This window comes from Oncorhynchus mykiss, chromosome 11 (assembly GCF_013265735.2).
Source record: "Oncorhynchus mykiss isolate Arlee chromosome 11, USDA_OmykA_1.1, whole genome shotgun sequence".
In the NCBI taxonomy this organism is placed as follows: domain Eukaryota; kingdom Metazoa; phylum Chordata; class Actinopteri; order Salmoniformes; family Salmonidae; genus Oncorhynchus; species Oncorhynchus mykiss.
In genome coordinates this window covers 40,988,250-41,001,881 of record NC_048575.1, presented here as the reverse complement: position 1 = coordinate 41,001,881, position 13,632 = coordinate 40,988,250, and the positions used below count along the sequence as shown (strand labels likewise).

Genomic DNA, 13,632 nt, shown 5'->3' with positions numbered 1-13,632 from the left:
ACATTTTATTATGTTCACCATAGCCAATGATTTACCTTGGTGAAGTAAGGTAGGGCTGTATTTGTGTCCGTTGTTCCACTGCCATATTAGTGCAGTTCTGTGAGATGGCACCGTTGGCATGCTCATTGAGATAAACCTCTCGCCATAACAAGGTGGTTGGGTTGTTTTTCCCAGAGCCAAACACAGGCTCCCTACCTTTCTAAACGACACGACTAGAACACAACAGGGACTGGACAGATGATGGGAGTGAATTCCTCTGAATAGATTACGTGGAAGGAGGGGGAGTGAGAAAGGGGAAGAGAGGAGGGGCGGCAGAGGGAGGGAGAGAGAGTAGAGGGGGGGGGGGGGGTGGCAGAGATAGAATGGAGTGAGAGTGAGAGTGAGTGAGAGAGAGATGGACAGAAAAGCAGACTGACGGACGGACCGACTAGCAGACAGACAGACACAGACCGACCGACATGCTCCTGAGAAAAGCAGTACTATAAATGAATATTGTTCAGTGGTCATTAAGGGACCATTGGGGGTGTGACTGTGTCTGGGCATGGAGGAACAGTTGGGCCTCGTGGACACCATAGCTAGGCTTACCACTGGGAGGGTGGCGTGAGGGCCGTCAGAGCAGGGATACCCCTTCAGAAAGAACACAGTGTCTCTTGCTGCACTCCCTGGGGAGTGTGTTTGTTGTGTGAGACTGAGTTGGGAGCCATGTCTGACTGTGCCAATTGGCCCACTGTGGTGCTGAATATTTTGCCCTCCCCAACCATGTGCTGGAATGTGCTGTCGCAAGGACACAACAACACTGAGTGTGACCTTAAACACACACACACACGCGCGCGCCGAAGTAAGTGCGCAGTACTTCAGCTCATCCCCTTACAATAATGATGGATTACAAAGCTACACCAAGATCAAATATGACACAGAATCCAGGATCAGCATTTCACCAGAGATTAGAAGAGGACTGTTTGATTTTTAAATGTTTAATTTGAAGTGGTCAGTGATAGTGGTGGATTTGATCCCTGCAGGATAATGCTCGCTCCCCTGACCAACAGCAGAGCTCGTAGATGACAGCAGCCCTCTCCCTCCTTGCACGCTCCGAAGACTTGGCCAAAACAGCAGATGTATCGACGATAAACCTTCGATAAATAAGACGCTGTTTTCAAAAGCCCCCCCCCCCCGAAAGCCTTAAATAGAAAAATACTTTAATACTTTAAGTTGTGAGAGGGAGGTTGAAGTAGATGTTTGTGCATAAAGGAAATGTCTTTGTAGCTTGTTCTTCACTGGGAAGGCTGAGAGTCTTATGAAGGATCAGAGGTATCAGGCCCTAGATCCTGCTTATGGATGTTGAAGCAAGAATGTCTTTAACTAATACAGCGCAATAAAGGAACATAGCCAGGGCTTCATTTTACTCTTCTCCTTGGCTGTTTACTGCAAGTTTTGTGTAATAACACCCCTCTTCTCTCTCTCCCTCCCTTTCTCTCCCTCCCTTTCTCCCCTTCTTTCTTTCTTTCTTTCTTTCTTCTTTCTTTCTTTCTTTCTTTCTTTCTTTCTTTCTCTCTCTCTCTCTCTGTCTCTATCTCTCTCTCTGTCTCTCTGTCTCTCTGTCTCTATCTCTCTCTCTGTCTCTCTGTCTCTCTGTCTCTGTCTCTCTCTCTCTCTCTCTCTCTCTCTCTCTCTCTCTCTCTCTCTCTCTCTCTCTGTCTGCAGGTGTTTCATTCCTAATATCTATGCTGCTCTGTGTACAGCAGCCCTGGTGCCTCTCATCTGCCTGGTCGGGGTACTAGTGGTTTTCATCCATGCCTACCAGGTCACACAGCAGTGGAAGGCCTACGATGATGTGTACCGCGGACGCACCAACAGCTCAGGTATATTACCCCCCCCCCCCCCCCCCCCCCCCCACACACACACACGCACACATACATGCATGCAAGAATACAAACGTGAATTCACACACTGTCTGCCCACTATGAGACTTATGGCATGGGTTGGAGCATCTAGCCACCTCCATGTCTTGAGCAACCAGACCAAGTCTGAAAACCAGCTCTATAGCGAATACATCCTCCACAGAGATACCTTTATTTTCCCGTCTCACCCATCTCCAACAACCCCTAGCAACCCCCACCGCAGCCCCCATGGCTGGCCCATCCACAGATGGTGGGCAGGATGTCCTTGTTCCAACACTCTGTGGTAGGTTCCCTGAAAAGCCTGTGGAGATTGCTTGTTACAACACACATCTAATCCCCAACCCAGGCTGTTGGACTATTTTTCACAATGGCCTGCAAAAACCACCCCGACACGCGCACGCTCATATGGCGTACACAGCGAGCACGCGTCTGATCAGGCGCCGTAGGGCAGCCTTGATTAAAGCTTTATGCAACTTTCACTGCAGTGCAAAACACATGTGTGCCTTGTGCACGTCAGTGCAAAACACATGTGTGCCTTGTGCACGTCAGTGCAAAACACGTGTGCCTTGTGCACGTCAGTACAAAACACATGTGTGCATTGTGCACGTCAGTACAAAACACATGTGTGCATTGTGCACGTCAGTACAAAACACATGTGTGCCTTGTGCACGTCAGTACAAAACACATACTATGTGTATGCTACTCACTTGGATTTATGCAGAGTGGGTGGAGACCCAGTTCCTTGCAAACAGAGGATATTCTGTACACACACACACACACACACACACACGTTATCCCTGGCTTTTGTTCTGGTCCGTCGGTATCGTGAATCAAATCACTCTCCATTGTTGCTAAGTATCCGTGTTTTGGTCGCTCCCTCCAATGACAAAGCAAAGCCTGAATTAGTGCGAGTCCTTTGGTTGGCAAAGCTGCTCATAGCCTCCCCGCAACACCGTGTGTGGTCTGTGCCACATTGTGTGTGTTAGTGATGCGGGGGTTTACTCATATCCCTGGTCCCTAAATGTCTTTGCTCTGCGATAGATGCAGAGATGACAGAGGGAACTTTAACAATGTCAGCTAGATTGAACCATTCATCCTGTCATTTATGACATTATCCTGGTGAGCAAGGGTTTATTTAGTCCTCTGGGGCAACATATAAGAGAAACTGCATGTATCTAGTTATAGACAAGTTGACTAACATGTAGTTTACTAAAATGTTGGAAATTACAAGCTGAAACAAATAAATCCTGTACCCTTTGTCAAAACATAGTTTGTCTGTCTCTGACTGTAGCCTACAACACATTTTCTATGGGGTCTGGAGCAGGCCTCAAATCTTCACTTTATCTCATATAGTTGGGCGGTTGCGGATGGGTTATTAGCAACTGCAGGTGGATGCGGGTGAACAAACCGAAAGGTTGCTGGTTCGAATCCCCAAGCCGGCAAAATGGACAAATCTGCCGTTCTGCCCTTGAGCAAGGCAGTTAACCCCCACAAAAACTGCTCTCCCGGGCGCCGATGACGTAGATGTCGATTAAGGCAGCCCTGCGCACCTCTCTACCCCTCCCCTGGAGTGTGTTTTTGTGTCCGCTGTAGAGAAGGCAGAGCCACCGGCCCTAACAAACACACACCGGTTCACACACAGTCACGTCGTGCTGTAGTGGCTGACTCGGCATGCCTCTGACACTGCCGGCGTCTGTTCCTCAGCCTTAGAGCCCATGTACCTGCCTATGCCCGACACCCTGAGGGGCACACTAAAGCAGCCTCGCCCACAAACACACACACACACACAAACATACACACACTCAAACACACACTCAAGGGGGGGGGGGGTAGCAGTAGAGTGAGGTCCATAAACAGGTTTTCAACAGCCTCTAAAACTCAATTTATTTACACAGGCTGGATGAGAAATGCTATTTATTTGTGTTCTGAGAAAATGTGAATGTGATAAATGTGATTTATATTCACATTTAGGGTGGCTAGGCTGCCTAGGCCTTTTTAAAGACACTACCGGTCAAACGTTTTAGAACACCTACCCCGTCAAGGGTTTTTCTTTACTTGTAATAGTGAAGACATCAAAACTATGGAATAACACATATGTGATCATGTAGTAACCAAAATAGTGTTAAGCAATTCCAAAAATAAATTATATTTCAGATTCTTCAAGTAGCCACCCTTTGCCTCGATGGCAGCTTTGCACACTCTTGGCATTCTCTCAACCAGCTTCATGAGGCAGTCACCTGGAATGCATTTCAATTAACAGGTGTGCCTTCTTAAAAGTTCATTTGTTGAATTTCTTTCCTTCTTAATGCGTTTGAGCCAATCAGTTGTGTTGTGACAAGGTAGGGGTGGTATACAGAACATAGTCCTATTTGGTAAAATACCAAGTCCATATAATGGCAAGACCATCTCAAATAAGCAAAGAGAAACAAAAGTCCGTCATTACTTTAAGACATGAAGGTCAGTCTATATGGATAATTTCAAGAACTTTTAACGTTTCTTCAAGCGCAGTCGCAAAAACCATCAAGCGCTATGATGAAACTGGCTCCAATGAGGACCGTCACAGGAATGGAAGACCCAGAGTTACCTGTGCTGCAGAGGATAAGTTCATTAGAGTTTACTAGCCTCAGAAATTGCAGCCCAAATAAATGCATCTCAACATCAACTGTTAAGAGGAGACTGTGCGAATCAGGCCTTCATGGTCGAATTGCGGCAAAGAAACAACTACTAAAGGACACCAATAAGAAGAAGAGACTTGCTTGGGCCAAGAAACATGAGGAATGGACATTAGACCGGAGGAAATTTGTACTTTGGTCTGGAGTCCAAATTGGAGATTTTTGGTTTCAACCAAACCAACAGCTTTGATGGTGACACTGTCTGTGATTTATGTAGAATTCAAGTCACACTTAACCAGCATGGCTACCACAGCATTCTACAGTGATACGCCATCTCATCTGGTTTGGGCTAAGTGGGACTATAATTTGTTTTTCAACAGGACAATGACCCAACACACCTCCAGGTTGTGTAAGGGCTATTTGACCAAGAAGGAGAGTGATGAAGTGCTGCATCAGATGACCTGGCCTCCACAATCCCCCGACCTCAACCAAATTGAGATGGTTTGGGAAGAGTCGGACCGTAGCGTAAAGGAAATGCAGCCAACAAGTGCTCAGAAAATGTGGGAACTCCTTCAAGACTGTTGGAAAAGCATTCCAGGTTAAGCTGGTTTAGAGAATGCCAACAGTGTGCAAAGCTGTCATCAAGGCAAAGGCTGCCTATTTGAAGAATCTCAAATCTAAAGTATATTTTGGTTTGTTTAACACTTTTTTGGTTACTACATGATTCCATATGTGTTATTTCACAGTTTTGATGTCTTCACTATTATTCTACAATGTATAAAATAGTAAAAAATAAAGAAAAACTGTTGAATGAGTAGGTGTTCAAAATGTTTGACCTGTAGTGTATATATCTTTTCTTTACATATGATCTGATTAGAAACATTTTCTGGTCCCATCATAGCCCATCTTAAAAAATGTTCACAGCGAGTTTATTAATGTGCTACAACTAAGGTCTGGAGCTGGTTAGGTTAGCTACCTTCCAGATCAGGAAAAACTTTGGGCCCCAGGGAACAATTTTCCACCCCCCATCACTCTGGGACCTGTGGTGCCAAATCTGAAATCACCACACAATGTTACAAGTGAAACAAAACATGTCCTATTTGTATGACCTATATTAGACATGTTTTTGGTATTGGAGATGGGCTTCCATAGTTTTACGTGGCTCAGTACAGCTGGTAGCTACCGCAACAATTGCAGAATGTAACCGGCTGTTAAGGCAATTTCAGGTAAAAACTCAATGAAACAAGTCTCAAGTATTAGGAAAATGTCTATACATTTCAGCTGTTTCAAAAAAACACTGCTCTGCTATTACGATTTATGCTGTTGGAGTGTTGGGTCAATGAGACAACTCTGTGTTGTTTACATCGCAGCCCAATAGAACAGGGTTCCCCAATTTAATTTGGCCCGCGGGTGGTTTTATTTGACCCCCCCCCAACTTTTCTGAGCAAAATTTTTTTTATTGTTGGACTGTAAAAACACCAGGAAATCAGCTCCAAGTGATTTACATTTTTTTTTAAATCTGTTCCCAAGTATTACTATACATAATAGAGAGACACAAATGTAAGCAAGTTCTGAAATTGTTATGTTTTTTTTAGTCAAACATTATATATGTTTGGGCTACTTGCAAACATATATAACTATATAACATATATAGATTTGCAGTCTACAATTTAATTTGTCATTTTGTTCCGGCACCCAGGCCATCCGCTCAAGAAAAAATCAACATGCGGCTGAGTCTAGTTGATGATCCCCGCGGTAGAGAATTGCCTGTCTGTGCACCCTGAAGCAATGGCACTCAACTGTTATCATATTGCCATGGTTTCCGCCTGAGTCTATGGTGGAAAAAAAGGCCCTCTTTTCATTTGCAAAAACACCATGCAAATACAGGCCTGCTCAGACAGCGCCCTGGAGGACCACAGTCATCACATGCTCTTTGGACCAGGGGCACAACACTGGGGACACAACTGATCAAATCGAACGTATTCATATAGCCCTTCTTACATCAGCTGATATCTCAAAGTGCTGTACAGAAACCCAAGCCTAAAACCTCAAACAGCAAGCAATGCAGGTGTAGAAGCACTTTACGACAAAAAGGCACTTTACTTTCTCACAGCTCTCTGCATCCTCATCCAACAGGACGGGTAGCCTATTCTCATCAAAGAGGTCTTTGAAAAACTTGAATAAAGGGTTTGAAAATTGGAGGAAATGACACTTTAAAGGTTTTATATATTTTTTTACATTTAGTCAGGAAATTGCGTTTGAGAAACCCTGTACTAGGCTATAGACTTTCTTCAGTAGGTCCGACTCTTCTATTAGGAAATGACTGGCTCATTTCAATATGAGGCTGATTCTCTAGGCTTGGATTTGGTCATTGAGAATTGATGTAACAAAAATAGCTGCAGGCTCCACTACAAACAGATACAGGAGCACATAGGGCTCTGGTCAAAAGTAATGCACTATGTAGGGAGTAGGGTGCCATTTGGGAAGCAGTCACAGTAACATCCCTGGTTAGTTTCAGAAGTCTCTCTGTCTGGAGTTTATATAACTCAAGGTTGTAGGATGAGAAGCTGGCGAGAAGGCCAAGACTGATTCTCATTTGGGCTCAAAGAGGCTTGATGTGCAGACATGGCTACTGTAGTAGAGATAGAGAAGGTTTTTATCAGTGAGCCAGAGAGCACACTAAAGGGCCCTCTCCAGTGGAATTGCATTATGATGCCCCTGGCTGCCACATGCAGATGAATGCTACTCTAATGGTCGGCATGGAGGTACCGCTGAATGTTTCAAATGTTTCAGCCAATCAGGGTTGAGAGCCTTGGGAACCAGAAGTGTTGGGTGTCATGGATGACTGGATTTACTGTGTAGAAATGCCAAGCCTCTTGGTTAATTCTGTTATTGACGAGTGGGACTAACAGGACAGATCACTGAACCTGTCTCTTCATATTAGCTTCCAGACTCATAGTCTCATTCACTGGCACTGTTTCTCTGGCAGATTTCAACTCTGCAAACGCTTGTGCTGTATTCGATATTTGAAAATGACATTTTTTTTTTCAAGACATATAGCGTATAAAACTGTCGTCCGTCGGCGTTTCTGTTTCTCAAATGATTCACATAATGATTTCAGTTTATCTGGCTCATGTCATGGGCTCACTCCCCTCTGATAACCACTGCTATTGACGGTGGGAGAGAGAGAGACAACAACAGAGGAGCCTGTTGGAATGCTGATGTAATCATTGTGAGACGAGAGGTGACGGACACCATTCCCTCTGCTCCTTTACCAAGACCGGACTTCTGCTGAGATAAGCACAGGCCTCCACTTATTTCACATCTGCCTGGCCCTGACCCGCAGGTACAGCTCTGAAAGTGCTGTGAGATATGCCACGGCCTCTGACGTCACTCACATTTGATGCCGTGTGTGTGTGAGTCTGCAGACATACTCTACTCTACAGCCAGGTGTGAAATGCAGCGTGGGTGTCAGGCTCGTTACCTTGCAGTAGGACAAGATGTGGTGCATTTAGCGGATGGATAAAGAAACGTCTTAGATAACATGTGCGGAAGAACCAAAGACACCCTGTGTATACTAAACTTTTTTTCGAAAATGCGGCATTTCAGTCACACAGACCACCTTGATCAAGGCACGTGCATGATTCTGCGTTTCCAGTGTTGGTTGTGTTGTACAGACTGAGGTGCAGTACCAACATGATATCGTAGGAAAACGTCATCCTGTCACATCACCATATATGAAAACGTCACAATATATGACGTTTTTTTTCTCTCTCAATACATTGGATTCGATGGGAAAAGATGCGTCAAATGGTTGACGTTTCTGTCAATACATTGGATTCAATGGGAAAAGATGTGTCAAATGGTTGACGTTTCTGTCAATACATTGGATTCAATGGGAAAAGATGCGTCAAATGGTTGACGTTTCTGTCAATACATTGGATTCAATGGGAAAAGATGCGTCAAATGGTTGACGTTTCTGTCAATACATTGCTTTCAATGGTAAAATATGAGTGTCACAGGGATTAGAGTTAGACATACAGACAGACTTATAATTCTATGGGCAAATTATTGAGAGGCTCGGTCAGACAGGCAGGCAAAAACATGACAGGGTGCCATTTTGAGCTTACTACTGCGTGCAATTGAGACTCCACTATACACGATTCCTCCTACTGTACTTATTGTATATATGCCACAGTAATTAGAGGAGTCACGATGCAATCACTGACCCTAGACAGGCTGTCACCAGCCATGGGAGTGGTCATACAAACAGTTGACCACCTCCTAATCCCAAATTACAGCCAATGGTTACGTACTCTGTGTATTCTAAGGGAAAGGACAGATCAAATCTGTCTATCCACCACTTGCTTTGGCCCCGAGATGTCGTACTGTTGGCCACAATTTTCAGCTCACGTTATTTCTACGACACATATTTTATTAGGTATTTCCCTTATTGTCAGACTTTCCTACAGCTGGCAGTAGCGTTTGATACCCTTTTCTTAAGTACAGAGTTGAGTATGATGTTGTTATCTAATGTGTATTGCCCCCCCCCCCCCCCCCCCCCCCCATTCTTATCTTTGCACTGTTAACAGTACTTAGCAACCACGCTATTGGATTGAACGGGTAGCACCCACTCAATGTTATTATTATGCAATGTCATTTTCTTGCTGCTTCACACAGAATGGAAATTACTGACAATTTGATAGCATAAGCGGACACCCAGCTATAAAACCATGGCGACGCTTGTGTTCCAAACCCATTGACCCTATCAAAGCATGGCGTTTTATACAATACAAGACGATACATATATTGCCAGCCTAGCTTGTTCATGTGTTTTAAACTTTTTTTTTTTTTTTTAGAGGCAACGGAGTCTGGTCCACAGAAGGATATTACTACAGCATTTAATTAGGCCAATGTTCTTATCTTGTCTTTATTCATTCTATTAATTATTTCCGTTATTATACATGTTAGGAATACTGGTGGTGGGATTTATTATTTTTTTTAAACGGCAAACACACGGTCGCAGTACTTGGAGTTCCCCTTGACTTATAGAAGAAGTCCACGGTGGAACTTGTGGGTCTGCCATTTAGGTGTGATGACAAGTTACATTTCCCTCCTAGCTCACTCTTCCATGTTAGCACAGCAGCCCAGAGCGGGCCTGTAGCCAGACCTATTGGGCTGCCCAGCCACAGGACTCACAGAAGAGGGCTTGGGGAAAGAGTTTTGAAAGACCACACAAACACACAGCAACGAGCGCACGTACGTGCACACAAACACAAGCATACATGCACGCACACACACACGCACGCACACACACGCACACATGCACGCACGCACACACGCACGCACGCACACACACAAACACACACACACACACACACAAACACAAACAAACAAACACAAACACATAGGGCACGAATAGACCCACATCTATTCATAGCCCCAGTATTATTCAATTATTCCTGTGTTGCTAGTGAACTTAATTGAACCCAAGCCTAGGGTCCAGTGTAGGGGTATGCTGTGTTGTGTGTATTGTTACAGCTGATAACCCCTCTGTGACCGTATCGTCAGCACCATCTTGGGTTTCGGCTCGCTTGTTTGTGTTGAACCCCCATCCTCCACACAGTTTGTCTTCTCACACTGAGAAGCCTGTCAGTCCAAATACACAGTGCATTCAGAAAGTATTCAGACCCCTTGACTTTTTCCACATTTTGTTACGTTACAGCCTTATTCTAAAATGTATTAAATTATTTTTGTCCCTCTTCAATCTACACACAATACCCCATAATGACAAAGCAAAACAGATTTTTATATGGAAAGGTATAACAAATATAAAACTGAAATATCACATTAACATAAGTATTCAGACCCTTTACTCAGTACTTTGTTGAAGCATCTTGGCAGCGATTTCAGCCTCGAGTATTCTTGGGTATGAAACTACACGCTTGCACACCTGTATTTGGGGAGTTCCTCCCATTCTCTGCAAATCCTCTCAAGCTCTGTCAGGTTGGATAGGAAGCGTCGCTGCACAGCTATTTTTAGGTCTCTCCAGAGATGTTTGATCGGGTTCAAGTCTGGGCACCGGCTGGGTCACTCAAGGACATTCAGAGACTTGTTCCGAAGCCACTCCTGCGTTGTCTTGGCTGTGTGCTTAGGGTCGTTGTCCTGTAGGAAAGTGAACCTGTGCCACAGTCTGAGGTCCTGAGCACTCTGGAGCAGGTTTTCATCAAGGATTTTTGTACTGCTCCGTTCATCTTTCCCTCGATCCTGACTAGTCTCCCAGTCCCTGCCGCTGAAAAACATCGCCACAGCATGATGCTGCCTCCAACATGCTTCACCATAGTGATGGTGCCAGGTTTCTTCCAGATGTGACGCTTGGTATTCAGGACAAAGAGTTAAATCTTGGTTTCATCAGACCAGAATCTTGTTTCTCATGGTCTGACAGTCCTTTAGGTGCCTTTTGGCAAAATCGAAGAGGGCTGTCATGTGCCTTTTTCTGAGGAGGGGCTTCCGTCTGGCCACTCTACCATAAAGGCCTGATTGGTGGAGTGCTGCAGAGATGGTTATCCTTCTGGATGGTTCTCTCATCTCATCAGAAGAACTCTAGAGCTCTGTCAGAGTGACCATTGGGTTCTTGCTCACCTCCCTGACCAAGGCTCTTCTCCCCAGATTGCTCAGTTTGGCCTGGCGGCCAGCTCTAGGAAGAGTCTTAGTGGTTCCAAATTTCTTCCATGTTAGAATCATGGAGGCCACTGTGTTCTTGGGGACCTTCAATTCTGCAGAAATATTTTAGTACCCTTCCCCAGATCTGTGCCTCATCAGAATCCTGCCTCTGAGCTCTACGGACAATCCCTTCAACCATCATGGCTTGGTTTTCGCTCTGACATGCACTGTCAACTGTGGGACCTTATATAGACAGTTGTGTGCCTTTCCAAATCATGTCCAATCTGTTGAATTTACCACAGGTGGACTCCAATGAAGCTGTAGAAATATCTCAAGGATGCACCTGAGCTCAATTTCGAGTCTCGTAGCAGGGGGTCTGAATACTTATGCAAATAAGGTGTTAGTGTTTTTATTTTTAATCTATTTGCAAAAATTCTAAAACTCTATTTTTGTTTTGTCATTATGGGGCGGATCAAATCTGTGTAGATTAATGAGGATTTTAGTTTTTTTTAATCCATTTTAGAATAAACCGGTGTGTAACAAAATGTCTGTAAGGGGAAGTGGTCTGAATACTTTCCGAATGCACTGTAGCCCTATCCTCTCCTCTTCTGATCTTGGCAAGGAAAGGGCTCTCTATTTCCAGTGCAAGCTGTGGGAAAAAGTTTAAACTGGCTTTTTGTATAAAAGTGTGCACATTGTGTTGAGAAAAATGGCAGGTTGTCTATTAAGGCCCATTCTGCATTCAAGGTTGTACAGTAAGATAAGATAAGGACTATATTATCTCCATGGGGAAGTGATGGAAAGCACCCTGCCGCTACTCTCTCCCATCCCTGTGGACCCAGCAGACCAGCCATTCCCTCCCAGCAGGCTTTTGGAACCTGCTCCCACTGTGGGACCTCCTACCAAGACCACAGCCAGGAATGTGCTTACACTGGTGGAAAAAAACAAGGAGGGAGGAGCGGAGAGGGATGCAGATGTGTGAGAGAGGCAGAGAGAGAGCGTGAAGGAAGTGCGAGTTTATGATAGCGTGAGATCGGAGGAAAGTGGGGGGAAAAAGGATCGCACGGAATGATAGAAATATGGAAAACTGGCACACAGTGGTGGAAGAAGAAGAGGGAGAGAGCAGACAAGGTGGTGGATTTGGCACCTATGTGTAGGCTATTTGCTTAGCCCTGGGCCCGTGCCTTGTGTTTTCTGCCCAGTTGTGAAGTGGACTGAACAGTGTGCCCTACATTTAACCAGCACTGACAGCTTGTATTCTGCTGTAATGTGTTACCCATGCACTAGTTTGAGTCTTCCAGTCACCACTTGCTCCTTGCTTCTTCCCCTCATCACCTTTCGATATCACTAAGCTCCGCACATCACCCGCAACACACTCCACCCCGGGCCGGCAGAGAGTCTCCCCAGTAACAGTCAGGAGAAAAATAAACTGGGTGCACTGGTCAACATCCAGCCACAATCAACACACAGACTGAGAGTGGGGGATCAAAGGACCACATCTGCATTGCCGTTCAAAACAAATGGTAATAGGGATTTATTATCCTGGGTCTGGCTAGTTAACGTGGAACACTCTGTTCTCAACAGGCAAGAACACACACTAATGGAAACGTGCTCATGTAAATGTCAGATCCCTTCCTCTCTGTATGTGCTCATTGTGTCCAGGCACTACATTTTCATTAGTTCAACGCTGAACTAGAAGAGAATGCTGGAGGACATAACATGAATGTACTGTATTATTTTTGTGCTACCCAATGTCCAACATTGTAGATAGGGTAAGGTATTTTTTTAGGCGAACTGTGGAGTCATGCCTCTTCTTGAATTCGTGAGGGAACTGCAGGTTGTCCGCAATTTTTGGAGGATAAAAAATACATACAAACATCGAAATGCAAATTGTTTCTAAAAGTAATAGGCCTTTAATTAGTTACCTTCACTGCTAAATGGACTAAATTCGACCGAATGTATTTTGTGTTATGTAAAAATTTTAAAAAACTGTGACTCTGTGAATGGTGGTTCTCAAGAGCTTTTGAGGGTGATTTGGAAGGGGAAAGGTTGGCAACCATTGTCCTAGTTAAGGTTAGGATTGGGGTAGGGGAAGTTGATCCTAGATCTGTACCTCTCAGCATCAACTGAGAGTGGTTCAAGGCCAGTGCACATGCTTCAGTAGGTTAAGAGATGGGCTAAAGTCCCTCTGAGGGGCGGGCCAAAGTCCCTCTGCTCCAACATGCTGAAATCAAGGCTTTTAATTTCACCATAGATCTGTTTCAAGTCTCTAGTGAACCCCCCAAGACTTAACCCACACATACATACTTTACATACACACAGACTCTCACACACAATCAGGTGCAGGACAGTCTGACAAAAAATATTGCCAACATTGTTTTTACTTTATTTTATATATATATATATATATATATATATATAAAAAGATATATATATATAAAAAGATATATATATATATA

The 13,632-nt window shown here is 44.4% G+C and overlaps 1 protein-coding gene across 4 annotated transcripts in view; it reads left to right on the top strand.

Annotated features, from left to right (window-relative positions):
• Positions 1-13,632, top strand: part of adgrv1 (adhesion G protein-coupled receptor V1) — a 213,878-nt gene that overhangs the window by 169,457 nt on the left and 30,789 nt on the right. For all 4 annotated transcript variants that reach the window (XM_036935476.1, XM_036935475.1, XM_036935474.1 and 1 more), the window contains one exon: positions 1,702-1,859. In XM_036935476.1, coding sequence (XP_036791371.1) covers positions 1,702-1,859 — 158 coding nt within the window. The remainder of the gene's footprint in view (positions 1-1,701; positions 1,860-13,632) is intronic.